Source organism: Monodon monoceros, unplaced genomic scaffold (genome assembly GCF_005190385.1).
Source record: "Monodon monoceros isolate NGI ecotype Baffin Bay Population unplaced genomic scaffold, NGI_Narwhal_1 Super_Scaffold_1, whole genome shotgun sequence".
NCBI classification, from domain to species: Eukaryota; Metazoa; Chordata; class Mammalia; order Artiodactyla; family Monodontidae; genus Monodon; species Monodon monoceros.
This window is the reverse complement of record NW_021703765.1, coordinates 8,141,875-8,155,058: the sequence shown is the minus strand read 5'-3', so window position 1 is coordinate 8,155,058 and position 13,184 is coordinate 8,141,875. Positions and strand designations below refer to the sequence as shown.

At 35.8% G+C, this 13,184-nt stretch overlaps 1 protein-coding gene across 5 annotated transcripts in view; it reads left to right on the top strand.

The window, feature by feature from the left end:
• CCDC102B (coiled-coil domain containing 102B) overlaps positions 1 to 13,184 on the top strand; it is a 252,400-nt gene that overhangs the window by 97,695 nt on the left and 141,521 nt on the right. For 4 of the 5 annotated variants that reach the window (XM_029216583.1, XM_029216577.1, XM_029216600.1 and 1 more), the window contains exon 6: positions 9,325 to 9,534. The exons of the other annotated variant lie outside the window; for it this stretch is intronic. In XM_029216583.1, the coding sequence (XP_029072416.1) occupies positions 9,325 to 9,534 (210 nt within the window). The remainder of the gene's footprint in view (positions 1 to 9,324; positions 9,535 to 13,184) is intronic. 5 annotated transcript variants of the gene reach the window in all.

The following is a 13,184-nucleotide window of genomic DNA, read 5'->3' as shown; positions in this document are numbered from 1 at the left end:
TGTTTCCTTAATTTCTCTTTCTGATTTTTCATTGTTGGTGTATAGGAATGACAGAGATTTCTGTGCATTAATTTTGTATCCTGCAACATTCCTAAATTCATTGATTAGTTCTAGTAGTTTTCTGGTGGCATCTTTAGGATTTTCTATGTATAGTATCATGTCATCTGCAAACAGTGACAGTTTTACTTCTTCTTTTCCAATTTGTATTTCTTTTATTTCTTTTTCTTCTCTGATTGCTGTGACTAGGACTTCCAAAACTATGTTGAATAAGAGTGGCAAGAGTGGACATCCTTGTCTTGTTCCTGATCTTAGTGGAAATGCTTACAGTTTTTCACCATTGACTATGATGCTTGCTGTGGGTTTGTCATATATGGCCTTTATTATGTTGAAGTAAGTTCCCTCTATGCCCACTTTCTGGAGAGTTTTTATTATAAATGGGTGCTGAATTTTGTCAAAACCTTTTTCTGTGTCTATTGAGATGATCATATGGTTTGTTTGTTTGTTTGTTTTGTGGTATGCGGGCCTCTCACTGTTGTGGCCACTCCCATTGCGGAGCACAGCCTCCGGACACGCAGGCTCAGCGGCCATGGCTCACGGACCTAGCCGCTCCGTGGCATGTGGGATCTTCCCGGAGCGAGGCACGAACCCATGTCCCCTGCATCAGCAGGCGGACTCTCAACCACTGCGTCACCAGGGAAGCCCGATCATATGGTTTTTATTCCTTAATTTGTTAATGTGGTGTATCCTATTGATTGATTTGAGTGTTGAAGAATCCTTGCATCCCTAGGATAAATCCCACTTGATCATGGTGTATTGTCCTTTTAATGTGCTGTTGGATTCTGTTTGTTAGTATTTTGTTCAGGATTTTTGCATCTATGTTCATCAGTGATATAGGTCTGTAATTTTCTATTCTTGTGATATCTTTTTCTGGTTTTGGTATCAGGGTGATTGTGGCTTCATAGAATGAATTTGGGAGTGTTTCTCCCTCTGCAATTTTTTGGAAGAGTTTGAAAAGGATGGTTGTTAGCTCTTCTCTAAATGTTTGGTAGAATTCACCTGTGAAGCCATCTGTTCCTGGACTTTGGTTTGTTGGCAGATTTTAAGTTACAGTTTCAATTTCATTACTTGTGATAGGTCTGTTTATGTTTTCTAATTCTTCCTGATTCAGTCTTGGAAAATTGTACCTTTCCCAAAATTTGTCCATTTCTTCGTGGTTGTCCATTTCATTGGCATATAGTTGTTTTTAGTAGTCTCTTATAATCCTCTGTATTTCTGCAGTGTCAATTGTGATTTCTCATTTTTCATTTCTAATTCCATTGATTTGAGTTTTCTCCCTTTTTTTCTTGATGATTCTGGCTAAGGGTTTATCAATTTTGTTTAATTTCTCAAAGAACCAGCTTTTAGTTTTATTGATCTTTGCTATTGTTTTCTTCATTTGTATTTCATTTATTTCTGCTGTGATCTTTATGATTTCTTTCCTTCCACTGACTTTGGGTTTTCTTTGTTCTTCTTTCTCTAGTTGTTTTAAGTGTAGGTTTAGGTTGTTTATTTGAGATTTTTCTTGTTTCTTGAGGTGAGATTGAATTGCTATAAAGTTCCCTCTTAGAACTGCTTTTGCTGCATCCCATAGGTTTTGGGTCATTGTGTTTTCATTGTCATTTGTTTTTATGTATTTTTAATTCATTCTTTGATTTCTTCAGTGATCTCTTGGTTATTTAGTAGTGCACTGTTTAACCTCCATATATTTGTGTTTTTTAGTTTTTTTCTGTAACTGGTTTCCAATCTCATAGCATTGTGGTCAGAAAAGATGCTTTATATGATTTCAATTTTCTTAAGTTTTCTGAGGCTTGATTTGTGACCCAAGATGTGATCTATACTGGAGAATGTTCTGTGTGCACTTGAGAGGAAAGTGTATTCTGTCACTTTTGGGTGGAATGTTCTATAAATATCAATTAGGTCTATCTGGTCTATTGTGTCATTTAAAGCTTGTGTTTACTTATTTATTTTCTGTTTATATGATCTGTCCATTGGTGTAAGTGGGGTGTTAAAGTCCCCTACTATTAATGTGTTACTGTCGGTTTCTCCTTTCATGGTTGTTAGCATTTGCCTTATGTATTGAGGTGTCCCTATGTTGGGTGCATAAACATTTATAATTGTTATGTCTTCTTCTTGGATTGATCCTTTGATCATTATGTAGTGTCCCTCCTTATCTCTTGTAACTGTCTTTATTTTATTGTAACAGTCTTTATTTTAAAGTCTATTTTATCTGATATGAGTTTTGCTACTCCAGCTTTCTTTTTATTTCCATTTGCTTGGAATATCTTTTTCCATCCCTTCACTTTCAGTCTGTATGTGTCCCTAGGTCTGAATTGGGTCTCTTGTAGATTGCATATATATGGGTCTTGTTTTTGTATCCATTCAGCCAGTCTGTGTCTTTTGGTTGGGGCATTTAATCCATTTCATTCAAGGTTATTATCCATATGTATGTTCCCATTACCATTTTCTTAATTGTTCTGGGTTTGTTTTTGTGGGTCTTTTTCTTCTCTTGTGTTTCCCACTTAGATAAGTTTCTTTGGCATTTGTTTTAAAGCTGGTTTGGTGGTGCTGAATTCTCTTAGCTTTTGCTTGTCTGAAAACTTTTGATTTCTGCATCAAATCTGAATGAGATCCTTGCTGGCTAGAGTAATCTTGGTTGTAGGTTTTTCTCTTTCATCACTTTAAGTATATCCTGCCACTCCCTTTTGGCTCCTAGAGTTTCTGCTGAAAAATCAGCTGATAACTTTATGGGGATTACTTTGTATATTATTTTTTGTTTTTCCCTTGCCTCTTTTAATATTCTTTCTTTGACTAATTTTTCTTAGTTGGATTAATATGTGTCTTGGTGTGTTTTTCCTAGGGTTTATCCTGTATGGGACTCTCTGTGCTTCCTGGACTTGGGTAACTATTTCCTTTCCCATGTTAGGGAAGGTTTCAACTATAATCTCTTCAAATATTTTCTCAAACCGTTTCTTTTTCTCTTCTCTGGGACCCCTATAATTCAAATGTTAGTGCGTTTAGTGTTGTCCCAGAGGTCTCTGAGACTGTCTTCAATTCTTTTCATTCTTTTTACTTTATTCTGTTCCTCGTCAGTTATTTCCACCATTTTGTCTTCCAGCACAGTTATTCGTTCTTCTGCCTCAGTTATTCTGTTATTGATTCCTTCTTGTGTATTTTTCATTTCAGTTATTGTGATGTTCATCTTTGTTTGTTCCTTAGTTCCTCTAGATCTTCGTTAAACATTTCTTGTATTTTCTCAGTCGGTGCCTCCATTCTATTTCTGAGAGTCTGGATCATATTTACTATCGTTATCCTGCATTCTTTTTCAGGTAGATTGCCTATTTCCTCTCCATTTATTTGGTCTTATAGGTTTTACCTTGCTCCTTCATCTGTGACATTTTTTTTTGCCATCTCATATTTTTTTTCTTTATTTTATGAGTGGGATTGTGTTCCTGTCTTACTGGTTGTTTGGCTTGAGACTTCCAACACTGAAGTTTGTAAGCTATTGGGTAGAGCTGGGTCTTGATGCTGAGATGAGGAACTCCGTGAGACCTCACTCTGATGAATATCCCCTGGGGCCTGAGATTCTCTGCTAGTCCAGTGGTTCGGACTCAGAGCTCCCACCACAGGAGCTTTGGCCCGACTCTGGGCTCGTGAACCACGATCCCACAAGCCACGTGGGCAGCAAAAAAAAAAAAGAACAATAATAAAGTAAAAAATAAAATTAGACTAGGAAACTAACAGATATGTTAAAAAGAATATAAAAATAAAAATATAGATGAATCAACAACCGGAAGGTACATAAGTACCACAATAGTAAAAAAGAGGAGGAGGGAAAAGAAAAAAAAGGGGGGGGGGAAATGCCTTGGCTGTGGAGGGTGGGGCCTAAGCAAGGAGGAGGTTTGGGTGGTGGGCAGAGCCAATGCTTAGGACCCCCAGGGCTGGAAAAGGCCCTGGGAGCTGTGGGGGGGGTTGGGGCTTAGGCTCAAGTAACAGAAGGGGCCCAGGCGTGCCCCCCACCCCTGGTCTCAGAGGGCAGCGGACCTAACCTGGGAGCCCAGCAGGCTTCCTGGGCTCGAATGGGTGGGGCAAACACCCTCCTCTCCTCTCCTGCTCCTCCAGTCTGGGAGGGCCCCTCCCGCCTGCCTCTCCTAATCTCTCTGGCCTCAGGGACGCCAATCCTGTCTGGCTTCCATCTCTCCTCCCCCCTCAGTCCCCCTACGTCCTACCAGTTCACTTTGGGGTCCCTCCCGTCTCCTTGGGCATCAGAGTCACCCACCAGCAGCCAGCAGGCACCCTAGTTGTGGGAAGATGTTAACTCCTCATCTTCCCACACCACCAACTTGACTCCACCCCTCTCATTGTTTTAATTTGCACTTTCCTGATGACATATGATGTGGAACATCTTTTCATATGCTTATTTGATATCTGTATACCTTCTTTGGTGAGATGTCTGTTATCCATAAGTCTTGGGCCCATTTTTAGTTGGGTTGTTTGTTTTCTTATTGTTGAATTTACATAGTTATTGGTATATTTTGGATAACAGTTCTTTATTAGATATATTTTGCAAATATATTTTGTCTGTGGCTTGTTTTCTCTTTCTCTTGACATTGTCTTTCTAGAGCAGTTTTTAATTTTAATGAAGTCTAGCTTATCAGTTATTTCGTTCATGGATCATGCCTTTGGTGATGTATCTAAAGAGTCATCACCAAACCGAAGGTCATCTAGATTTTCTCCTAGGCTATCTATCTTCTATGAGTTTTATAGTTTTGTACTTTACATTCAGGTCTGTGATCCATTTTGGGTTAATTTCTGTTCAGGTTTAGTGTCTAGAGTAATTGTTTCTGCATGTGGATCCCTCTCCCTGTATTTAAGTTTGACATACATTTAGTTTCAAATTAGTTCTAGAACTCCTTACTTTTAGAAATTCTCCAAGGATTTTAAATGAAATTAAAGCAACTAAAATACACATGACATTACCTATTGCTAAAATTAGTCATGGCTTTGTTGACTTTTGGTAAAAGAGGGAGTGAGCTATCACTGAGCTATAGTTAACTGTGGACAGGAGGGAAGTAGAGTGATTTAGGAGGAGGTGTCCCCACTTCTTATTTGTGATTCCATGACATGCTTAGAGGATGAGTGTTAAAAGATCCAGGGGAGGGGGAGGGGTGACATCAGCAATATGCACACTGCATTTAGGTTTCAGTTTCCAGACTTTTGAATGTGAGTCTACAGAATCACTTCTCCTGAGTTAATTTGCAATGAAGCAAGGATCAAAATCCCCAAAATATATCAAAACAAAAGAAAAACATCAACAAAATCTTTGCTGCAGGGTAGTACAATGGATTCAGAGTGTGTTGGTTGCTATGGCAAGGGGATATGCATACATCAGTGGCTATCTGTTAGCGTGGTGCGGGTGGAGTGACCTCACGACTGGAATCAGAGAAACACCTTAGGTGAACCATGGCTTGGACTCTTTGCCCACCTTGAGAATTACTTCTAATCTTAGAACTCCAGTTTCCTCCTGTGTAGCACATACAAATTTACAGGATTATTGTAAGGATAAGAAATAACCTATATAGCTCTTTACCAGGAATATATTAGGTCTTCAGTAAAAGGGTAATCATCTCCTACTGCTAGGAAATAACAAGATTCCTACTTTTTACCTCTTACTTCCAAAATCACAGTGCTTGTAATAAGGTTTTATAGCTGACTTGTCTGAAATGAAAATTCTGAATATTTGCAATCAATTACTGGAACATGCACATTGTTTTTAGGTGGCACTTCACTGGCCTGCAGAACACCATATTGTGCATTCTGTTGGGGTTTTTCTCCGTTGAAAAGGTCCATTTACAAGATGCCATTTTGATAAAACATGATGAAAAATAATACACTATTTCACCTGTCATTACTTGAATTGGCTGTTGGTATGTTTTGTTCTTTAGAAAACAAATTTATGACAGGAAATATTTGTGTTGAGTTTGAAAGTTTAATAACTATTTTCCCTAAATAATTACTGCCTCATAACACTAAGCTGTAGGAAATATTTTCCATATTTTATAAATGAAAAATAGAGGCTCTCAGGATAAAAAGAATTGAGACTCGATTCTAGGTCATTTTACTGAAAATCCTCTCTTTACCTCGCTGTATTTACCTATCACAAAATGCAACGCAGCCATGACAGCATTAATAAGAGTTAAGAGTAAATGTACTGAGAAATTCTATTGGCATTAAGTAATGGTGAGTAAATAACTGGCTCTTCTAGGATGCTACCTTAATTTCACTTTGTGCACAATTGTTGTAATTGAAATACAGAGGAGCTTTTTCCTCTCAACAGGTCCTTATGAAGCACTGACACAGCACATGTCAGGTGCCAGGCTGATGAGCAAAATGACACGGTTCTGGTTTCATAAAACTTACATTCTAGTTATCGAGTTCACTGCAGTCTATTATTGATGTCCTTTCAGCAGTATCAAGCAATGACAATTCATAAAGATCGAGCTTATAGATGAATATGTTTAGAAATGACTGAATCGTTACACTGCACACCTTAAATGTGTACAGTGCTGTATGTCAATCATATCTCAGTAAAACTGGAAGGAAGGAAGCAAGCAAACACATAAACATATACATATATATCTATATAAATAAAATAAATGACCCAATATTTCATCCTTGGGAATAATCACAATATTACATTTTTTCACAAGAAACTCAAACGATTCTTAAATTCACCCTTACTTTTAAGCATCAGTGACTACCTGTTTTCATACTTATTCTCCTGAACTCCTAACACTTCATGATTGGACTCTTGGATCTTATAATGTTCAAACCTATTTCCTATTTCCCTTTATTGAGATACTCTTAGCTTGATTCTGCCTCTCTGCCTTCTTAAACTTCAGGTTTCAGCTTAAGTATTGTTTCTTCAAATAACCTCCTCTGATTACTTAATTTACTGCAGGTCTTTCCCATAGCATCCAGGGTTTTTTCTCCTTTACAAGATGTTGCCCAATTTATACTTATATATATACTTGTATTTTGACAACAGTATATCCAGTGCCTGAAAGATACTCAATAAATATTTGTTAAACAGCTGAATAGTTGGATATTTACATATTTTCTCAATGTTTAATATTCATAAAATTGGAGGTCATTAAATCAACAAATATTTTAGTGTTTACTCTGGCTAGAATATACTTCTACATTAAAAGTTTTTAGAAAATATTTTTCAATAATTCCTGTATTACCTGAAATTCATTTAAGAGTAGTACCCACTATTAGTTAAAATTCATAGCATATTAGAGTTAGAATTAAAATGTTCTAGAATGTTTCTCTTGATCATTGGAAGCAAATCAATGGAATTCCATTTCAGTTTGATCAGTTATTAGAATTGCTTACAAAAAAACATGAAAGTTTAAAATATTACCTGATCTTTCCTTCATCATTTTAACTTGCATTTAATTGAATGGCTTTTAAGGTGGTAGATTTTCGTATGATTCTTAGAAAAGAATAATCTTACAAGAAAGAATTTTGAAAAATGAAATGAAAAATAAAACTGCTAATAATATTTTTGATCCAATTTTCACAAAACCTTTACTTTTTTTGATATGTGTTATATACCTAAATTTATCAGATAATTGGCATGTCACTAAAAATCTTCAAATAGTAAATAATCACACATCATTATTTAAGCTTTGTTGTCATTACTGTTAATATAATTCCTTTCTTCAATTATTTTTTTTTAATTTAGAGTTTACTCATTCAAACCATCTATTACTTATTTAAAATCCTATTTGTACCTCTTATCTGTTATTAGGTATAAAACTGACTTCAGCAATTTCTTTTAAATGCCTAAAATTTTACAAAGACTTGACATAGCATTGTATTTGTCCTTGACCAAGAGTACATTTATTCTTCTAAAATTAATTTTTCATCACTAAGTTGGTGACTTTTATTACAACTTTATTATTTTCATTCTGATAAGTGATGTGATGTTAGTCAAAAAGTTTAAGCATTAATCTTAATAATTAAAGACATGTCATGTCCTAAATTGCATTTTGAAATACTGTTTTACCTCATATCCCAAACAGGCATCCCAAATGTCAAATCATGTCATCTAAAATTTGATCCCTTAGTCTATTATATTTAATTGATAAACAAGGTCTAGTGCCAAGAATGTAATTTTAATTTCTTGTTTTTAAGAAGCTAAAGCCTCACTTAGATTTGGGAACAGAACATTTTTGACAATAATGGCACAATTATATGTGTATGAAAAAGCAGTTTTTAGACTTTTTTAATCAGGATTAATTTCCAAAGATATTTTTGAAGTCTAACAGTTTCTTAATGTTGACTTCTCTTTTAGAATTTAAAATGTCATGAGAACTACTTTAAAATAGTATAATACTGTTCAATACTTTGCCATCAAGCCATTTAAAACTAAGTGTAAAAATAAGTAATTTTCAATCTTTATCCATAACAAATAGTTTAAAAATACCTCATATTTTAATCATGTTGCCAATCTCTATTCCCTGAAAATCAAATTGGCCATTCACTCAGGTGAGTTTGATTATAATGAAAAGTACTTTTTTTTTTTTTTTTTTTTTTGCGGTACGCGGGCCTCTCACCGTTGTGGCCTCTCTCGTTGCGGAGCACAGGCTCCGGACGCACAGGCTCAGCTGCCATGGCTCACGGGCCCAGCCGCTCCGCGGCACGTGGTATCTTCCCGGACCGGGGCACGAACCCGTGTCCCCTGCATCAGCAGGCAGACTCTCAACCACTGCGCCACCAGGGAAGCCCAATTGTATAGTACTTTAATCATGGCATTTATGATGTTTTATTGCATTCACTTGTCTTTATTTGCAGTGCCTACAAGTTGAAAGCTATAGTAAATAACTGAATGAATGAGTAAATGAATACATGAACTATATCCATCCAACCAGAATTGCCCAAGAAATGATTTTGTGCCTTCTAAACTGATAAATGTTCATCAATTGAGTGGAGATTATTGACAAAATATTATCAGTTTTCCACTTAACGTATTTATTTGACAATATGGTCTGGTTGGTTATAGAAATAGTGCCATAACCAAGAAGGCAGGTATATTTATTTAGGGCATGGGTCTTAGGACTTTTGTGTTGTCCTCAACTTTTCAGACAAATAGAGTTTTCTTTTTAAAAATTGTATAAATGGACATATCCATGAACCTTTCTTAGTGGACGCCTGTTTGATGGGTGCCTGGCCTTTTGGCAATTACAAATGCTGTTGCTTTTCTGTGTTTTCTGTGTTTAGCTAGAGAGATTGCAGGCTGAAAATACATCCGAGTGGGACAAGAGGGAGATACTTGAAACAGAAAAACTAGGACTGGAAAGAGAAAATAGAAGGCTAAAGTTCCAAGTGAAAGACATGGAAGAGCTCCTGGATAGGAAAAATAGATTAATTGCAAACTCTCAAGGTCCTGATTTCAAGAAATCACAAATTGAACTACAGGAAAAAAACAAGGTATGGGTACTCTTTGGAAGCAGATGTTCTCACTTTCTGTATATTCCTGCCCTGATGTCTAGTAGATGCTGCTTTAACTTTCACATACCTCAAATCTGAATATTTTCTTTTGTACTATCTCATATCTGATAGCTTGATTTTTTCCCATTGTAATATAAAAAATATATAAAATGTTCATGATAGGAAAAGAGAGTGTGACAAATTTTGTATGAAGATGTTAAAATATGACAAATCTGAGAGTTTCAAGCTTTTCCAAAAGGAAGAAAAACATGAAGTAAGGGATGAACCTTTGTGTGTTTGGTTTCCTGTTACAGCTTTGTCTCAGTTTTCCACGCAACTGATCTTATTTTCAATGAGTATATTTCTCCATTAGTTTGGGCAACTATGTAATAAGCATTTGTCAATAGCTATGGTAAGTATCTGCATAAACATTTAAATGTAGCTGGTTCACTCCTATTTGGTTTCTTTTTAGTTAGTCTCAGAAAAATTATTTTTGAGTCAATTAAACACATCGTGTTACAAATAGCCTTTATAGGCTATGACATAAATGTTAAAACCAGAATTAAATTCAAATTCTGACTTTGGGAAATTTAGGTTGTTTTGGAATTGTTTTGTCCTAAAGCCAACAGACATATTTACTGCTATGGATGGGAATTTTTGATAAATGGTTTTTAGATTTTTAAAATATTCTCTTAGTGGCAGTTGTAATTTATGTGTTTTAGTGTCAATATGCCACAAAACATATACAGCTTGTTTCTATTTCTTCCATGAAAGTATCTATAGTACCTTAATGCACAATTGTATTTTTTTCACTCAATTCCTTTAACAGTGAGTTAAAAGTGAGTTTGAAAAGTTCATATTTTTGAGTTATGTAAGTAGTTCATACTCATATGAGCTCTAATAGCTAAATGGGCAGAAAAATTGAATTCTATATTATTTATTCTTTGTGATTTTAGGGATTTATTGCAAATACAAGATTAAATTGGATTAGTGTTTCATGACTTGGCAATGCAAATAACTAAAGTTAACTGTTATGGTCAGTGATCATAATTTTCTATTATATGGATTCATAAACCATCCGTAACGGTGTATGGTTCTGACATGTACACAACTGATAAATCTGTAGAGAAATTTTTGCAGATTGCCATTGTGAAAGCACAATTGTTTCGATTATGGAACAAGTTTTGGTCATCAAAATATCTGTTTCCCTTTGGTTCACTTGAACAGAACAAGCATTTATTTATATTATACTCTGTGTTAGTCACTGCTCTAGATGCTGGTGATGTGAAGATGAATGAATTTATTTTTTCATTTATTTTTAGCTGCATTGGGTCTTCATTGCTGTGCGCAGGCTTTCTGTAGTTGCGGCGAGCGGGGGCTACTCTTCGTTGCGGTGCGCTGCGGTGGCTTCTCTTGTTGCAGAGCATGGGCTCTAGGCGCGTGGGCTTCAGTAGTTGTGGCACACAGGCTCAGTAGTTGTGGCTCGTGGGCTCTAGAGTGCAGGCTCAGTAGTTGTGGTTCACAGGCTTAGTTGCTCCGCAGCATGTGGGATCTTCCCAGACTAGGGTTCGAACCTGTGTCCCCTGCATTGGCAGGCAGATTCTTAGCCACTGTGCCACCAAGAAAGTCCCAAGATGAATGAATCTTTATCCTGCCTAGCATGGGCTTAGAGTCTGTCTGGGGATATATACACAATATATCTATGTGTAACAATATACACATAAATTGTTATCAGTATTACATTGTGATGATTGCTAAGAGTAAAGTGGAATGAGAACTCAGATAAAGAAGTAATTCACTCTATTCCACTTTGATGCCTTTCTAGTTATATCAAACTGTTATAGCATAAAGTGTGTCATTTAGGAAATATGAGGGCTGATTGGGGTCTGCTTGGACCTAGTATATATGCCAATTGCTTGTCCTGTTAACAGGCCACCCTAACTTTAGACCTGGGCTCTTTGGGACCAATGTAGTTCTTTGGCCTAGAACTGAACAGACCTTGGAAACTGGGAAGATTCTGGAAGGTCTGAACAACTCAGTGTGTGTGCTCATCAATCAGAAGACTGTTCCCTAAGTGTATATCATTTTGATGGCTGGGAGGAGGTGTTAGCAATATTTTACAATCTTCATTAAGAATTCAGACTCACCACTTAAACCAAAATAATTACTTGTCATGGAGCAGCTGTTGGTCAAAATCCTTGGTGCCACAGAGATCCCCATAGGTCAAAATATCAAGATTCAGATGTCCCCAAATGTCAAATGAATCAAAGCTGCATATGGAACATGCCAAAGGCCAGGGAATAGTATAGATGTCATTATAACACAAAGCTAAATTGTAGTTTTAACATTTCAATGAAAACTAATCTATATGTATAAAATTATGTGCATAAGTACCATAAAGGAGAAACACGTATATGTATGTATATAAGTACCCTATTGAATTACCAGATATCTAAATGCATAAAAGTACAATATATGAGTGAGATGGGCAAATAGGTGCTGGCATATAAGAGACACAACTGTAAACATCACTCATCATTGGCCTCTAAAAGAGATGTAAGGTATCTTACCACATTATATTTACATCTAATCACATTTAACAAATATCTGTGGCAGATACAATTCTACTTGCTGCTCACAGAAATCTCCATATCAATAAATTTTGTTAATTTCTTGAGTTTTAACAATCTCATTATTCAATGAAATTTTTATAAATCCTACTTATTTGGGAGGGGAGGACTTTTACATAGTGTTTTTGGCTTTAGTATTATAAGGAATGCATTTTTAAAGAAAATGGCTTTCAATTTTAAATCGTACTATTAATTTAAAGACAAAGATTCTTCCTCACACGAGTGATTTCATCACATAAATCTCCATCTGGTAGTTGCTTTTATAGCTTATGTTTAAGGCTATGTGTGTATCAATTTTTTACAATTAATAAAAAGCAGTATACCTGAATTTTTAATGGCTAGATTGGAAAATTATTACTCTAGTAGTAGCAAATTATTTTTAAAGCATAAACCACTGCCACAGACTTTTCTAGAACAACTTCAGCATGTGGATCTTTTGGTTTGTCATTGTTTTGGGTAATAGTTGCACTGTTCCATGGCTTTAGTATAATCGACAGAGCAACTGATATCTGATAATGGACCTTCTGCAGCAGTATTGAGGATACTCTTATCAGAATGAAGCTGCATTTTAAATGATGGCAAAGATGGTTGAGAATAGCTTTGGAAAACAGCTAAGAGAATAGCTTTGGAAAAGGAATCAAAGTGTGTGGTTTAAGAGGAGAACCATGGAGCTACATTTGAAACTCTGACTCCACTGGCGATGCCTGATCATTAGTCTGTGTATCTCCATACAACATTAAAAAAAAATCCACTTATGAATATACAGAAACACATACATTGGGATCATTAATATTTCATATTTTTAAAAACATATTCCAGGCAGTCAGCAAATTTGAATTCAGTTACCTGAAATATTTGTTAGAAAATGTTCTTCATTTTCTTTCACAAGATCAATGTCACTAAAAATTTGAAGTGTATTAAAAATTATGGTGATATCTAAAGTAGGGTGTTCATGTCATACTGTAATGTGGAAAGAAATTACTAATACTTTTTTTAGCTCCTACTTTTTGAGTTTCCATG